This window comes from Cupressus sempervirens, chromosome 10 (genome assembly GCF_028749045.1).
Source record: "Cupressus sempervirens isolate cs-2001-9-10 chromosome 10, ASM2874904v1, whole genome shotgun sequence".
NCBI classification, from domain to species: domain Eukaryota; kingdom Viridiplantae; phylum Streptophyta; class Pinopsida; order Cupressales; family Cupressaceae; genus Cupressus; species Cupressus sempervirens.
Window position 1 is genome coordinate 588,332,757 of NC_143127.1, and position 16,748 is coordinate 588,349,504.

The 16,748-nt window shown below is 35.4% G+C and overlaps 1 protein-coding gene across 1 annotated transcript in view; it reads right to left on the reverse strand.

Moving 5' to 3' along the window:
* Nucleotides 1-11,406: 11,406 nt before the first annotated feature.
* LOC149535240 (uncharacterized) overlaps nucleotides 11,407-16,748 on the reverse strand; it is a 39,857-nt gene continuing 34,515 nt past the window's right edge. The window contains exon 3 of the mRNA XM_089807474.1: nucleotides 11,407-11,912. Coding sequence (XP_089663600.1) covers nucleotides 11,847-11,912 — 66 coding nt within the window. The 3' untranslated portion in view covers nucleotides 11,407-11,846. The remainder of the gene's footprint in view (nucleotides 11,913-16,748) is intronic.

The window sequence follows — 16,748 nt, forward strand, 5'->3', positions numbered from 1 at the left end:
TCATTTTTTAATATGAATTTATCTTTAGGTATGAGTACAACATCTCATACATCATTTTAGTCTCTACCTTATTTATAAGGCAGGGAACTAATGTTCCTGGATTCCACTTCAATTAATTTTGGGCATCGATTTTATTGTCAAATGCTAAGGTTTTGGCTGCAATTATTTAATAACCATTTTTCTTATTAATTTTCCCTTTTGTTGATTGGTTGATGGGAATTTCTCTGGGGTTTAGCCATTTATAAATGAAAAAAAATGATGGAAGGCAGTTGTAGGTGCCCATGAATTTAATGCATTTGGTAGGCGAACAGTTACAAGATAGGAACGAGTTAAATGCACATAGCAAGAATTTAATGTGAATTTGATATGTAGTCAAATATTAGAGTTGAGTTACTTTTTGTGTTCATACTTGTGTATATGAAATCCAGCTAACATAGGAAATGACTTGGGTACATCATTGAATCAATACTTCTGTTGTAAATTGTCTTTTTCTTGTTTTGATGATGTCAAATTTGGTGAAAAATGCCATGGCAGTTTCATTTTCTTCAAAGATGTGGATTCTTGTCCTGCTTTTTTTCTATGGGCCCAATCCCATGTCTGATATTTTTACTTGTATCTTATTATGGTCATAATAGTAACCCATAGCGGCTTACTTCATTACTGCACCAGTCCCTTCCGACACTTGCAAACTATGATTTAGCGGCTGCTTATGTAAATACCTATATAAATACCACCATGGAAGTAGTTTTCTATGGAAGAATACCTATATAAATACCTATAGTCATCATTTCACCATAATGTTGCAAACCATATATAAGCCTTCTAAATTATTGAACATCGATCCATGATTGGGACAATCAAATGTGGACTATATCTACAACTTTTGTTGCATAAAGCATTTCAAATAAACGAAGGGATTCGATATGATGAGTTTCCATAGAATAGATTCAGAGAATTAAAAACAAAGATTGGAGTGATATATGACTTTCTGTTAATCAAGGATGATAAGTACACTCTAAGACCTCAACTTGATCGCTTGATTGCTATGAATTGTTCATATTCTATCTGCTTCAAGTGAACTATGAACAAGTCAAGTATTTGAATATTTTAGTTCTCACAGTTTCAATGAATTAAGTTACTTTTTGTAGCCCAAGTAGCCAACCATAGAGGGACACTACATTAATGGAAAACAACAAAAATAGGTATATTTTCCTTTCCTTTGGCATATATAGAGGCTAACTATTTTTCCTTTCCTTTATCCTATATAGAGGATGCCAATTGTTTTAGATTAAGGTAAAAACAAGTTTTGAAGGGGCCCCGAAACCCTTTACATCAAAAAGAAAGATATACCATGAAGCTCTACCAGGTTTTAAGCGGACCTGAAACCAGAAATACAATTAAACCAGGTCAAGCAAGGACCTAAAACCAACAGAAGTGATCAGAAAGAGAAACCAGCAAGGACACTGGAACCTGGAAAAATGGACTAGAAAGCGAGGCGACCTGAGAAGCCTCCCAGACCAGGAAAATCACCAAGGATTGCTGATCAAATTTGTTCTTCTAGTTACAAATTCCTTAGAAATGTTCTTTCTCCAGCACTTATCTTGAAGCAAGAGAAACTCAGACTTTTGTTATCTAACAAAATCCTAACAATATCCAGATTATGAATACTGTTCAACCCCCTAATATACCAAGTAATGATTTTCATATCTATTTTTTAGGGGTAAAATCTAGAATAGTAGCCTATCTGCCATCAGCAATATTCTGCATACTTTCTAACTCTCTGGTTTTCTTAGTGGTTCTTCTTCTAGATTTTTTTGGACGACCAACATCTGATTTCACCTTGGACTGTTGTTTTGCTCTTTTTCCAGATTTATCCAGAGTAGAAGCAAGAGAATTTATCTTGGTTTGCTGGACCATTTTGCTGCTTCTAGTCTCTACCCCTTTAGTAATGTTCTTAATATCAGCTCTTTTTCTTTGGTTTGGTTTATGCTTTGAGTTGTCTCCTTTTTCAATCGCAGCATCTAAGGGGGGAGGTTCATCCAAAGGAAGGTCATAATCAGTTTGAGATAAAATCTGGAACTCCCTGGACTGAGAAACAAAAAGATCACCCATCTTTGATTAATTTCCATCTTCAACCAAGAATTCACCTTCCTCTAGCATGGATTTATCATCTAACTCTCTCCTTTGATCTTCTATCATTTGATAAATAACAATTTGTTTTGATAAATAAACCAGATCATCTATTCTTTGCTTAGGCATTATGGTATTAGATTGAAAACCATGTCCTTCTTCCTCAAAGATTTCTTTCTCAAATGAAGGCTCTTTATCCACCTTTGCATGTGATGATTTAGAATCTTCTTTGGGTTTCCATACTTTCTTTTGCTGGATCTTGGTCTTTTTCCAATCCGAAACACTGTTTGGATGCTTTCTACTTTTGGAAGGACAGTGTTTGACCAGATGCCCATGTTTCTTGCAAGCATAGCAAGAGTTAGGCAGATCTTCAAAAATAATTTCTTGAGTCTTTTTACCAAGTTTGGAAATTAGTTCCACCTTGTCTGGGAGATGATTCAAGTCATCCACTTGAACATAAAGTCTGGCACTTTGAAGTTTGGTTATGGAAACCATAGCATTATCCAGTGCCACTAATTCACCAAAAGAATTAGCAATACCTTTGAAAATGTCCTCATGCCAAAATTCTAAAGGGAGACCAGGAAGTCTAGCCCAAATGGGGGTGGTTAAGAAAAAAGAATTTGAAAGATCCATGTTAGGCACCCATTTTTTAATTGTGAGAGAACATTTACCAAAAGACCATGGTCCCCCACAAAGAACCATATTCATATCTTCAATGCAATTGAAAACAAAAGAGAAGAAAACATTCAACATTGGGGCAATATCAACTTCTCCTCGAATAATCCATTTCCTTTTAACCATTTTTCCAAGAGATTCAAGAACTGGTCTTGCTCCTAAAAATTTACCCACTAGGGTGAAATCCAGGGAGGACACAGAAAAATCAACTAAAGGATCTGGAATAAAAACTTGAAACTCACCTTTCTCCCAGCAAGACTTAAGCAATCACCGGCAGGAAAAGAGGTTTTCCTATAGGTTTCTTTCCAAAAAGAGAAGACCAGGGTTTCAATCCTTCTGAAGACATTTCCTTGTTAGAGTCAGCAACATCTTTCTCCTTCCCAAGATCCTGTCCTGACCCGTGAATAGAATCCAATGGGGGGACACGAACCCCACAAAAAGGACCAAATTCGCATAGCATCTTTCCAATATCCACGTCGACCAGAGAGTTTGACCCAAAATTCTTCTCAGAACCCCCAACAGATCCTCCAAGAACAGAACATCCTACCAAATTCTCTCTGACCAGTTTCTCGCCTACCTGTGAACCAGAAATTTTAAATTTTGATTGAGCACAAGAAGGATCAGAATCACACAAGATCTTTCCATTATCCACAACGGCCAAGGATTTTGTCCCAGCATTCTTCTCAAAACCCCTTCCAATGCCTGGAGAGTCGATTCCTCCTGCCAGATACTCTCCAACCAGATTCCCTCCTACCCCACAAAAAGGACCAGATTTGTGCAACTTCTTTCCAATATTCACTTCGGCCAGAAAATCTAACCCGAAATTCTTCTTAGAACCCCCAACAGATCCTCCAAGGACAGAATATCCTTCCAGATTCTCTCTGACCAGTTTCCCGCCTGCCTGTGAACCAGATATTTCAAATTTTGATTGAGCACAAAAAGAATCAGATGCACACAAGATCTTTCCATTTTCCATGTTGGCCAAGGATTCAGTCCCAACATTCGTCTCAGAACCCCATCCAGCGTCTGGAGGGTCAGTTCCTCCTGCTAGATTCTCTCCGACCAGATTCCCGCCTACCAGCGACCCAGCCAATTCAAATTCTGAAAGAGGAATCCTAGAATCTAACCAGCCCTCCATTTAGCTTCAAATTTAGTTTTAAATTATTAACCCTTGGTTATAAGCACTACAGGCAAGAAGCCCCACTATTTCACCAAGGGTCAATGGAAAAACATTCTCAATTAAGATCCACAGTAGAGAATGGCCCTGTGGGGACTTGAACCTTGGTTGTAGGCCCTACAGGCAAGAAGCCCCACCATTTCAACAAAGGGACAAGCCTAGAGGATGCCAATTGTTTTTGTTCTGCGTTAGGAACTATATAGAGAGAGAGAGAGACATATAATTGTGATGCAACAACAATACTTCTCTAAATTCATAACGTATCAGTTATTGAAAATTATAAACATGATTAAATTCAAGTAACTCTTTTTAACATAGCAAAGTCTTAATGCAAGTTTTTGGAGCTTATATATCCCTGAAGAACTCCCTATGGGTTGTATGTCAAAGTTAACAATTGCAGTATTTGATATTTTAGCTAAATACAAAAATGTCTTCCCTATATAGACCTCCTCAGCCTCTACTTTTACAAAACTCCATGAATATATCTCCCACCATTTGTTTTGTCTTGTTGCACATATTTCAACACCTTTACATTGGTTTCAGCCAACTAAATTAGTTCATTAATCACATTATGTTTATAGCTTAGCACAAACTCCAAATCCTCTACATTCATTTTACTCAAGCAAAAGGAAGGAACTCCTGCTCCTCCAGAGCACTTGTTTATTATGGATTGGTATTCTCCAATCATTACATCTTTCCAAGATTGACATAATAATGCTTCTTCAACACTTGAAGGTTCTAATTTAATGAGTTCGGATACTTGAGCAACATATAATGAATGGCTTCTCATTTTTTTGCTTTCTCTGAAAACTTCATCAGGTTCTACTTGATTTTCTTCAATCATCTTTCTTGCCCGGCCTCTTTTTATTGTTAGGGTTTCCAGTATTTCCTGTAATAAGACAAGGTGGTTCATTTCTTTTAGAGGGAACTATTCTCCCTATGATTCTCAATTATGGGATACTCATCTAATTCATTACTTGATTTTGTGTTTGATTCGCCAATGTTCCTAGAGAGGTTAAAAGCAATGTCTTCTTCAAATTTTACATCTCTGTTCATTTCAGTGGTTCTCTATCCATGAATATAGACCCTATAACCTTTGGATGATTCACGGTATCCTACAAATATATTTTCTTTCCGGATGGTTCAAGTTTAGTTCTTTTTTATTTGGGAATATGAATATATTCAGGACATCCAACAGATTCTTAGATGACTTAAGTTTGGTTTATTTCTTATAAATACTTCTTTAGGAGTTATGTTCTCTAAGATTGAGTGAGGACGCTTATTTTGAATGTAAACTGCGGCATTGGATGCTTCAGGCCAGAATGATATGTGGGTTGTTTGGCCATGCATCATGGCTTTGGCGAATTATATAATAGACATGTTTTTCCTTTCCGCAACTTCATTTTGTTGACGATTATATGGCACAAAAAACTCCCTTTTAATCCCAATAGAGGTGCAGAATTCTTTGAAGTTTTCATAAATGTATTAACCCCCATTGTCAAATCTTAGAGATTTGATTTTCTTCCCAGTTTGATTTTCAACTAGAGCCTTGAACTTTTTGAATTTGGATAATACTTCACTCGATTTCTTAAGTTTTAAGAAGTAAATCCAAGTTTTTCTAGAGAAATTACCTATAAAAATTACATAGTAAAGACACCTGCTTAGGGAAGGGACTGACATAGGACCAAACTGGTCAATATGAATAAGTTCAAGTATGGTTTTGGATTTATGTTCACTTCTGGGAAAACATCCTTTGGTATTTTCTTCCAAAGGCACGTCCTTTACATGTTCTAGTATTATCAGCATTAAGACTAGGTAAGCTTGTTACAATCTTTTATATAGATAGTAAGGCTTGAAAATGAAGATGGTCCAGTCTTCTATATCAAATTTCATTAGATTTTGAAATTTTATGATTCAAAATTGGATTTTGATGGTTACAAAATTTACACAGGCTTCCATATTTGAGACCAATGGTGATAGCTTTTTTTATATTGGAGTTCTTAAGCCAGGATAGAACTTTATCTTCGTGGAATGTGATACGATACCCTTGATCTGCAAGGCCAGATATTGAAACCCAATTTCTTTTCATGCCAAGTACAAATAATATGTTCTTTAGCTTAATAGTGATTCATGTTTTTAGTTTTATTCAATAAGGTCTAATTCCTTTTATTGGATATGTAGAATTATCCCCAATAGTTACTTCTTTAGAGGAGTAATTTTCAAATGTTTCAAAATTATCTAACATTCATGTTATATGACTAGATGATCCATTGTCTATCATCCATGTATTTTTTTTTGGAGTTTAGTTCACTTGAGAGGGCCAAATAAAATGTTAAATTTTCATCCTTGACTTCTACTAGAGCAACTTGAGTTTTCTTTCGTTTTGGGTAGACTTTCTAAGTGTGACCAAATTTATCACATTTGTAACATCATACTATAGACCAATCTCTTTTCTTGTATGATTGGTTTCCTTTTCCTTTTTTCCATTTGAATTGACCCTTCTTTCCCTTATTTTTTTGCATTAGTCTACAGAGCTTGAATTTCTCCCTCTTGATTTGGACAGATTCCTCTTGGCATTAGTATTGACTCCTCTTGAGTGCAGTCATTCTTGAGTTGCTCAAAATTTGGTAGTTTGGGTGAAGAGCTCAATCCATGGATGAAGGAGTCCCAAGATAAAGGTAAACCTTTTAGAGCAATTAGACATAGCTCTTTATTATCTACTTGATTTTTTATGGTAGCAAGTTGATCTTTTGATTCTGCAATTCTTACAAAAAAGGATGTAATAGACTCTTCATTGTTCATTTTGATGTAAAGTAGTTGTTGCTTCAATGTTAGCAAACTACTAGTATTATTAATTTCGAATTTTTTTTAATAGTGGTGAACATCTCATATGTTGTTTTGAGACTTGATATTGATGGAAGTATATGATCTTTGATAGAATCTATAACGACCCTCATAGCTTTATTATTATGTCTTTTCCAAATTATTTTGTAAGGATCACTTTCTCGGCATAGACTTATTTTCTTCTATGTATCTTTCTAACCCCGTCTCTCTAAGGATAATCATTATTCATATTTTTCGTGATGCAAAGTTGGAAACACCTTCAAGTCTATCTTTCGACCTTACATGGTTCGTCATAGTTGTAGATTTTAATGGATCTGAAAGTGAACTGATTGTTTTGCTTGATCAATTAGGCTCTAATACCATGTAAATGTTTATAGGATCCATGATAGAGATATACAGAAGATTCAGATATTATCTTATTGAAGATCTAATGCTTTGAATATTTATTATATTATAGTGAATAGCTCAATACATATATATCAGACTATAGATTGCATAAGTCTTGTAACTGTTATGTAGCAAATTAATATTCCTTCTAACAAATATGTAGCAGATATTATACATGTTGCTCTAAATATATATATATATATATATATATATATATATATATATATATATATATATATATATATATATATATATATATATATATATATATATATATATCAAATCGAGTCCTTTTCTTAATAATTATGGGCATCAATTTCTGATTTGCAATTATATATTGGTCGTGTATCGATGTACATAGAAAGGGTACAATTGTGTGGAGTTGTGTCCACGTAGGGACATAACCCTACGTGGCTATAAGACATGTTGAGTCATGTCTCTATGTAGACATGACTCCACCCCAAAATATATATATATATATATATATATATATATATATATATATATATATATATCACTACTACTGAAGCTGGATTTTAACATTAAAGACTCGATAGATAACACTAACATTGAACACAGAGACTGGTCCTCTTAAGATCTCAACTCTTGAATGGGAAGGTGACCAAACTATAGAACAAGATTATTGTGCTCAAATAATATCAATAAAGATGTCTTAAAATATATGGCAGATTGAGAGTAGTGCATTGGGATGTGAGATTGAGGATCACCAACAATGTCACATTGCTCGTGTTCACTATAGAGGTCTTTGAGATGCCTTGAAATGGCCCATGGTTGAAACAAGGTCATAATTCAACCCACTCATAAGAATGTGCTAGCAAAAGTGTTAGCGAAGTTTGTCAAGAAGAAAATAAATGGAGTTGAGAGTTCTACATCAACAACAGTTATTGTAATTTACTGCAGGTTGTGAACGCTTGTGGGTTCACTATTGGTAGTCAGCCAACTCAGATCCAAAGGAAAGACTCATGGTTGAAGTTGACATTAGCTTGAAGCATTTTGGAGTCGTGGGTTATTTCAATCTCTAGATTTTGTTTTCCAGAGTTTTTAGTATTTTCTTTACCTTTTGTGTTTATCGATCTTAGTGTACCCGACAGTTTGTTTTTATAGCTAAGATACTTGTACCCCTTGGATAAATTTATCTAGTTAGCTTCAACTACTTTTATTGGTGTAAATTTTTACCATTGTATATGTCCAAGGGGCCCGAGTTATTTTTTTATATTTTATATGACCAAGCATCCCAATTGACTAACTATTGCAAAATAATAATAAAATGGCAAGGGTAGTTGGAGAAAAATAGTAGTTGGAGAAAAATAGTCATTTTATATTAGGCATACAATCAACAATCATTTAAAAGACTGGAAAATGGAGCTGTGTTATCAGTACTAGACGCTCGGCCTAGAAGCGGCAGAGGCATTTGTTGGTTTGAATGCTTGCTAGTGATTACCATGAGGGAGTTGGCAATGTGCTAATCTCCTTCAAAGTTTGCACCAAACAGAAGGGCATGGGAAGGATGCAATGTGGCACAAGCCCACACATACTTCAAGATTTTTGTACCAAGGTCAATGCAAAAGGAGCCAGGGTCTGCATGCAGAAGCCGATTCAGAGGGAGATCAATCATCAAATAAGCTACAAAGTATCAAAATTCAAAGCACGACTAGGACTCCTTGCAATCTTCTCGACATGATATATTCTGGAAACCATATGATCTGTTGAATCTGTGAAGCCCCATCACAAACATGATGATTTCTGCCATTATATCTTAACTACTCTTTGAGATTTTACGTCGCATTTCCAAAGGAATTATTGGTACTTAAGGAAGACTGGAGCACAGTCCCCTCAAAAATTTCCAATGAACAAGTTGAACTCTCTTGTAAATAGTCTTGGAACTTGGTCAAATTGAGGATGAATGTGGGCCTTCTGATTGTTTTTAGTAGCTATTCCTGTCAAAATCGACCAGGAAATTCCAGAACTGATTGGGTCTGACTTGACCCTTGAAGGAATCCCAAATGATTTTGGGAAATGATTGTGAGTGCAGATCCTTTGGGAAGAAGCCTAGAGCGGAAGAATCGAATCAATGGATGTCAACCACTTGGCTGAATCAAATTCCTGCTCAATTGGCCAATGATTTCTTCCAAGCTTTGTTCCAATTAAAAAAAAATGATGGGACTTGTTCTTAATCAGAGTCCAGGGTTTTTGGCTACATGAATTTTGCAAGACCATGAGCATCACCCTTGTTCCTCAAATGGGGAAGGTTACAGCAATTCCTGCAAGTTTGGTCAAATGTGTTGCCTGTGGAAATGGAGGATGCAAAAATGTCAAGTCAAATACTAGCTTGATTAGAGAATTCGTTAAAAGAAGATTTCTAAATTGATGGGGATCAGAAAATTTAAAAATGCATGTGCATAGTTAACACCCTAAAGCCTCTCATTCACTCTTTTTGTGTAAGTTCCTCTATGGGCTCTTCTTAAAGACATTGACTGTGAGGATATGCCATTAAGTTGCTTTAGAAGCAGGAAAATTAGTCACAAATTCAGGCCCTGCCCTTCAAGTCCTCTGCAGAATCGATTATCAAATCAGATGTGGAAGCAAGAGAATAATAAACCCAGCTAAGAATTATTTTGAATAAGTCAGCTAAACTTGTTTAAACAGGAAACTTCAACCATCATTGTGATTTGCTCTTCCTAGACTGTTTGCCATCCCAGTAGTCTGGAAGACCCCTCAGTCTGAACCTATCATCAAGACATGAGCTCCCCGAACTCCTCAGGAGAAGAATGTATGTCGAGAAATTGCATGGGGAAAATTATTGCTGTGTGAACCTAGTAAAAAAGTGGACTGGCAAAGTCAAGGTGGTATTGCTCCTAAATGTTGACACCTTGAATACAATTAAGACAAGGAGGAATCTGAGACCACAAAACTTCAAAAAGGCTGTGGAGGCTATAGGAAATGGTTCCCACATGACCATTGAAGCTTTCTTCTTGCTCGAGAGGCGGATAGCTTTGTCTCCCTTCATAACGACTTCTTGTAAAGGGTAAAGGGTCATCCCTCTAGGGTTTTCCTTTGAGATTCCGATCCATTTCTTGTGGTGTTTGTTGAGTTCCATTTTTTGGTCCCTTTCGGCCGGCTTGCTATTATTATATCAGCTTGGTTCTAGCATTTTCCTGTTTGACCAGGCATCTTCCAATCCGAACTGTAATCTGGGCATTACCAGTAGCAGAGAGGAATAGCATGATCTTCCTAAATGACTGCTATCCAGCTGGATATGAAGATTGTTAGTCGGTGATCAAAACGGGAGATCCCACATGCTACTATGGAGAATGAGTACCTACAATCTGTAAAGTAAGAACTGTTATTGTATAGTATTAACCCATAATAGATCTGTCAAAGCCAAGGTAGTATTGCAGACTCAAATACTGCCACGGAAGAGGAAATCTGGTGCAAAAAGACTTCATAAAGAGACATAAAGAGACTATTCAGCAATTTGGAATGGCTTCCAATTGGCCATGGAAGCTCTCTTCCCATGCAAGGGCAGAAATATTTTGCTCTTTCCTCGTGACATCTTGATGTTTCTGTTACAGATGCTGTTTGGTTTCTTATGACATTGGTGTAGTCCTATTTTTGGTTCTCCTAGGCTTAGCCTATGACTATTAAGGCTCTTACTGTAAGTTCTAGGATAGTTCTAGTGGCCTTTTTCCAGTTGAAATGAGGGTAGGTCATTTCTCTAAGCTTCTGCTAAAACCTGGCTACCTCTGTTATTTGTAGACAAAGACTCCACCATTACTTTCCCTATCAAATTAATAATAGTTAGATATCATAATTATAGTTATAGTTCCTGTTCCTTACTGCTGCTTGATCTAACTTTTTGTTTTCCTGTTTTCCTCTCTTTTTTTTCCCTTTTTTCTGTCTCCTATAAAGTCATCATTGCTGACTTGATCTAACTGTATACAAACAAATATTTTTACATTGAGAGATTCAATATTGAAAAAAACTCTTTGAAAGGTGAATGAAAAGGAAATGATCCAAACAAAGTGCTAAGAGACCTTCATAGAGGATTCTCACAAGGTAATTTGAAAGCAATCCGGCACACCATAGCTAAAAGAATTAACAATGCATTAGAGCTCAATTTTCAGAGTCAAGCAGCTCAAGAAATGCATGGCTAATAACCTTATGGACAGAAATGACACAATAAAAATAACTAAATTGTATTTAATTTCTAGCATACTAGAATTAGAAAGGCATTACAGATCTTGCAATATTACAAAAAAGTTCGATACCATACCTATTAATACCATAACTATTTGAAGATGAATGATCAGACACTATAATACTAAAGCTATTTATACAATATAGCTGAAAACAATGATGTTCCAGTAAGCCTTCTCCTGTAAAAGTTGATTGTTCAGACATTCTTCTTTATCATCAATGGAGACTACTGGAAAAAAGTTGTACAAGTTCCCCAGTTTAAGGAGTGATCCATAATGCCAACCTTTTACGGACAAGCAATATAATTTATGATGGTTCTGGAAGACCCATGCAATATGCTCTCCAGATGAAAAACACAAACCACCCAGATGTTGATTTCATTCTTGATGGTGCCGATACCACATTGAAGGTTACACTAGTCTTCTATCACAAACCGCGCACTGTTGCTTGTGCGGAAATTATGTGTAGTATGATCCACCTCCTGCAAACATAATATCATACTAAGCAATCAAATGTTGGATGTGTGATTATTTAAGAGAGACTAAACACCAAAAAGACAGTGAAAAGAGAAACATATATTAGCATGTCTTAGAACATCAGCCAGACGATGGAAAAAATCATAATGAAATTAAAAGGAGATACCAGGGTATTATTAGTATTACAATCAATAACCAAATGTAACAGGAGAGATGTAATCCAGAGCTCAAAGAATCAAACTTAAATGATAATACAAGTCATATCTCATCATGATTTTTTCAAAAAGCGGAAACCACGTGTAATTTATGTGGAAGCATTAGAAAAAACAAAATCATATACAAAACCAAATAGGAAAAAGTTAGTATATTTAACAGCAACTTTTAAAAGTCATACTACTCCAACCTCAATGCTATTACTCCATCTCCAATCTTATCACATCAGCCACTGCCAGCACATAAATGGGGAGGTTATCCTCAATTGCCCGGATCAACCAATCTTCATCCAGGGTGTTTCAAAAAACACATCTGAGATCCAAAGGGAAAACAGTCTTCAAGCCCCATTCAAAGGAAACAAATAAAAATGGTTGTCTCATAATGAGCAGCTTTAAAGGGTCTCTTTAGAATTGGAGAAAAGGGAAAGCAGAGTATTACTTCTCAAGGAAAAGACCCCAATCTGCATATTTATAAGTTCTTTTTTCTTGAAGATCCAAAACCCTCAAATGAAGGATCAAAGTAAACTGGCACCCTTACTGAAGAGTCAATAAACCTAAAAGAAGGCCAAATGATACGGCATTCTCTAAAGCAAGAAATGACCATAAATTCTGAGGAAACTCTGGTTCATGCAAAATTCTAACCTCTTCATTGATCTCTCAGCTTCAAACCCGTAAAGAATCTACCAAGTGTTTTCCCAATCAGGGTTCATCCATCTCCTCTACCAAGCAAACGGTGGCCAGAACTCCCTCATAAGAATTGGAAATCTATTTTGAGAACATGTCGGCAACCATAAATTCTCGATAGTAGTTTTCCACAATCCATTAAAATTCTTTGCTGTATTTTCTGGATAGATTGTGTTCTAATTTTTGCATCAATGTTCCAGATCACACTCTATGATCCATCACCAGGATGAGAGAGCTAAGGGAAAAATATGTTAGAACACAAAGTGTAATCTGAAACAATGATGCAAAATTAGAACACAATCTACCCAGAAAATACAGCAAAGAACCATAAATTCATCATAAACCCTAAATAGTTCTGAGCATACAATAATCAGCATGAATGCAAATGTGGACAAGACATATAAAATGAGAACAGCCAATAGACTACAAGACTATCCCCTTCAAATGTAGCCTCTTTTATCGACATGGACAAGTAGCAAAGATTTTCCCAATCCAAACAGCAATAAAAACCTTATAAGGGGTATAGGGAACCTGATGACATCCCAGCCACTTTCCACCAAATTCCTGGCAACTTATATAAAGACTGAATTCCTAGTAATGGTCAAGGAGTCCTGCAGAAACAGCAATATGCTCAAACAAATGGAATGCAATCAATAACAATTCCCACCCCAGAGAAGACTAACACAATCTCCATGGATCACTAGTGGAACATAGGCTTATTCAACATCCTCTACAAAATAATATATTAGTAACCAGTACTGGTACTAATTCGGATTCAGATCACAGGTTCAAAAACATTTTGGGGTTGGGTTTGTTTTGGGTTCATCCATACAAAAACAAATAAAAATCAGAAAAATATACTTATTTGAAGCAGCAATTAAGCTCAAAATACATCACACGGCATCTTATATAATACTATGACCACCATAATAATTGTCAAGTATTAGACAAACTCAAATGACATGATATATATTAAAGTTAAAAATAATAATGTCAAGCGTCTACAATCAGCTATCATTGATCAAAACTCCCACAAATCTTCAAAAATATCATCATCATTATCCATATTAAATGGCGTTGCTATAAGAACCATAAATAATGCCAATGGCACTAACACTGAAACTGACACTAGCACTAGCACTTCCATGCTCACTAGTTGGCTAATAGTCATCATCAACATCACTTGCAGTAAAGTCTGAACTAGAAGCATCCAAGTCAATATGCTAACCTCAGTATCCTACTTCCTGGTGTCCCCTTCTTTGTAACCACTTCATTTGAGTGTAAGGAGGCGCAATTTGAATGCACATACACCAAGTCCTTTGCCTTTTTTAATGTTCTCAATTGCACTTTACTAAGAGGATGAAGGAGAATGTGCTCCAGTCCCTCTTGGGTGCAGATGAACTAGCAACCTATTCAAACAAAGTAAGGAAAAGCTATGGAATTTTAAATTGAGATAAATTATAATATATATAAATTTTAAAAGATAAAAGAATTTGTTTATGAAACTTACTTGTGATAAAAAAATTTCAGACATGTGAATACCACACTTTACCTTCGATGCCCACGTTTTTCAGACATGTGAATACCGTCTATCGTGACTTTAATGCAAAACTGTGTATCGTTGAGAGCAAGTGCCGTGTATCATTCAGAAATCAGAATATAAGTGTCGTGTGTCGTTTTTCATTAAAGACAAAAAACTTTATTAAAAAACTGTAATGAAGACAAAAACGACATGAAGAATGGCCCAAATTCTCCAAAATGTTAATCTCATGGATCTTCTGCAAATGTATATTCAGATTTGATTGAGGCAGATATTACTAATGTTTACTAAAGGTCCAGTCCTCTGTATTTGATCTTGGATAATTAATAATATCTCTGCTATGTAATTCGGAGGAAGTAGAATGCTTGGAAGATCAGATTGCTGTATATGTGTGTCTTCCAAACTGCATTCACAACCCGTACATATATCCTATCTAGGGGGTATGTCCCTCAAGGGACATAACCCTTGGCATTAACAAACAAATTGTTATCCCTAAGCCGACGATCTTTAGTAAATAAATTAGTTATGACTAAGCTAACCAATAACAAAATAAGGTATTTGTCTAGAAATCGCCGGCACCTTTAGAGACAATATATATTAATTTGAATGCCATTCATTAAGAATATATGTATAGAAGAGCAGGTACAGTCTGTACCATCAGACCTGTAGGTTTATCTAGGTTATATTCTTAACACTCCCTCTTAACCTGATAATCCTACCAAGAGATATCCTATCTAGCAACATCAATACAGATGTTTAAGCAAAAATTAATACTCTATATCTGTCTGTCTCTTCTTAGTATGTGATATCATAGAACACATAATACAAAGTCATATTACTAAATCTGTGATATGACAAATCACTGCTACTAGTGATAAGACACATGTGACTCATAGAAACTGGTATTTCTATATCACAACGAGATCCTGAGTTTAAGATCTACCAGAATATAGGATAAACCTGGAGAATTCTAAGATTCTTCCTTTATCCAATTTGTGACCCATGACACAGCAATGTCAATGTCACAATACGATCTAAAACTCATCTGAATCTTACAGTAAAAATCTATTGTTTAGTACATTATCTAAGAGATTGTCATCTCTCATAATGCCTTTTACACAAGTATTCATTATTTCAGAGATCGTCACCTCTTTAAATAATGATTACACATGGTGGAGCCCACAACAGTCAATAGCCTGACAAAAATGAAATTATCATAAGAATACAAAATAATTCAATCATACCTGGATCTTTCCTGAGATGATCACTCTCAGAGAAGTTTAATAAGAATATTTGCTTTCTAATTTCTAGTACTTAAGAATGAAGTCTAGAGAATAATTAAATTCTCTCTTTATCCAAGTTGTGATTCATAGACATCAAAATGTCTCTTTCACAACACAATCTTGAATCTATTCAAGATTTGCCAGTAGTCCTCTACTGATTTAAAAACACCATAAGATCATTTGCTATCACATCAAATTCGTGCTGGAAGATTCTTTTCTATTACTGCAAAACTGTTCGCTGAAAAATGCTTCCACACCATGATGTTTATAAAGGTAGGCCCATCAAATGGTTGCTCACTTTAGATTTTCAAGACTCTTACTAAATATCAAATCTTCCAAGCTCCTTATTCAAGTTTGTTTTGATGAGATGTTAGACTCCCTCTGAATCCAAAATTCTTTCCTACAAGAACATTTTTCAAAAAACAAAATCAAGGCATATACTCTTCTTATAATAAAAAAATATGAATGAAAGATATTATAGACATAAGGTAAAAGAAGAGCTCAAATACAATAGATACTTATCTTTCCATCATAACCTTGATGAAAGCTTCTGTACTTTATGAGTGTATACCATCTTGACATGGTACACTCAGTTTGAGTTTGTATAACCTAGATCTTGGGGAGTCAACTCGAACTTCTAAGTACTCTCTCTAACATATAACCTTCTTATAAGATGATACTTATGATTCTCTGCTACAAATTCTTTATTACTCAAGAATCAATAAAGCATGGTCTTACTTCCTCTGAGTCAAGATTCACCATTGCAGATCATTTAGCTTCTCCTTTTGTCAGGAAGGCATACCATGCTAATGATCTTAGTGTCAAAGGATGATGTCACTTTATTCCCTCCTTTCTAAAAGAACCAGTACTAATAATCTAAATAGTCATAAGGTTATATAGAATGCATCTTTTCTAAGTCCACAATCATTAACACTCCCCCTTGGACTTGAGGAAAGATCATAAATGCCTTGAGTAAAATATTTTGATATCGCATATGATATCATGAGTATTGGCCTCCTAGAATATCAACGATATTCACCAAATACTCTTTGAGTAATGATCTTCCAGAATGGTAGATAGTCATCAAATATTACAATGAATTTTGTGCTTGACTATAGTCTC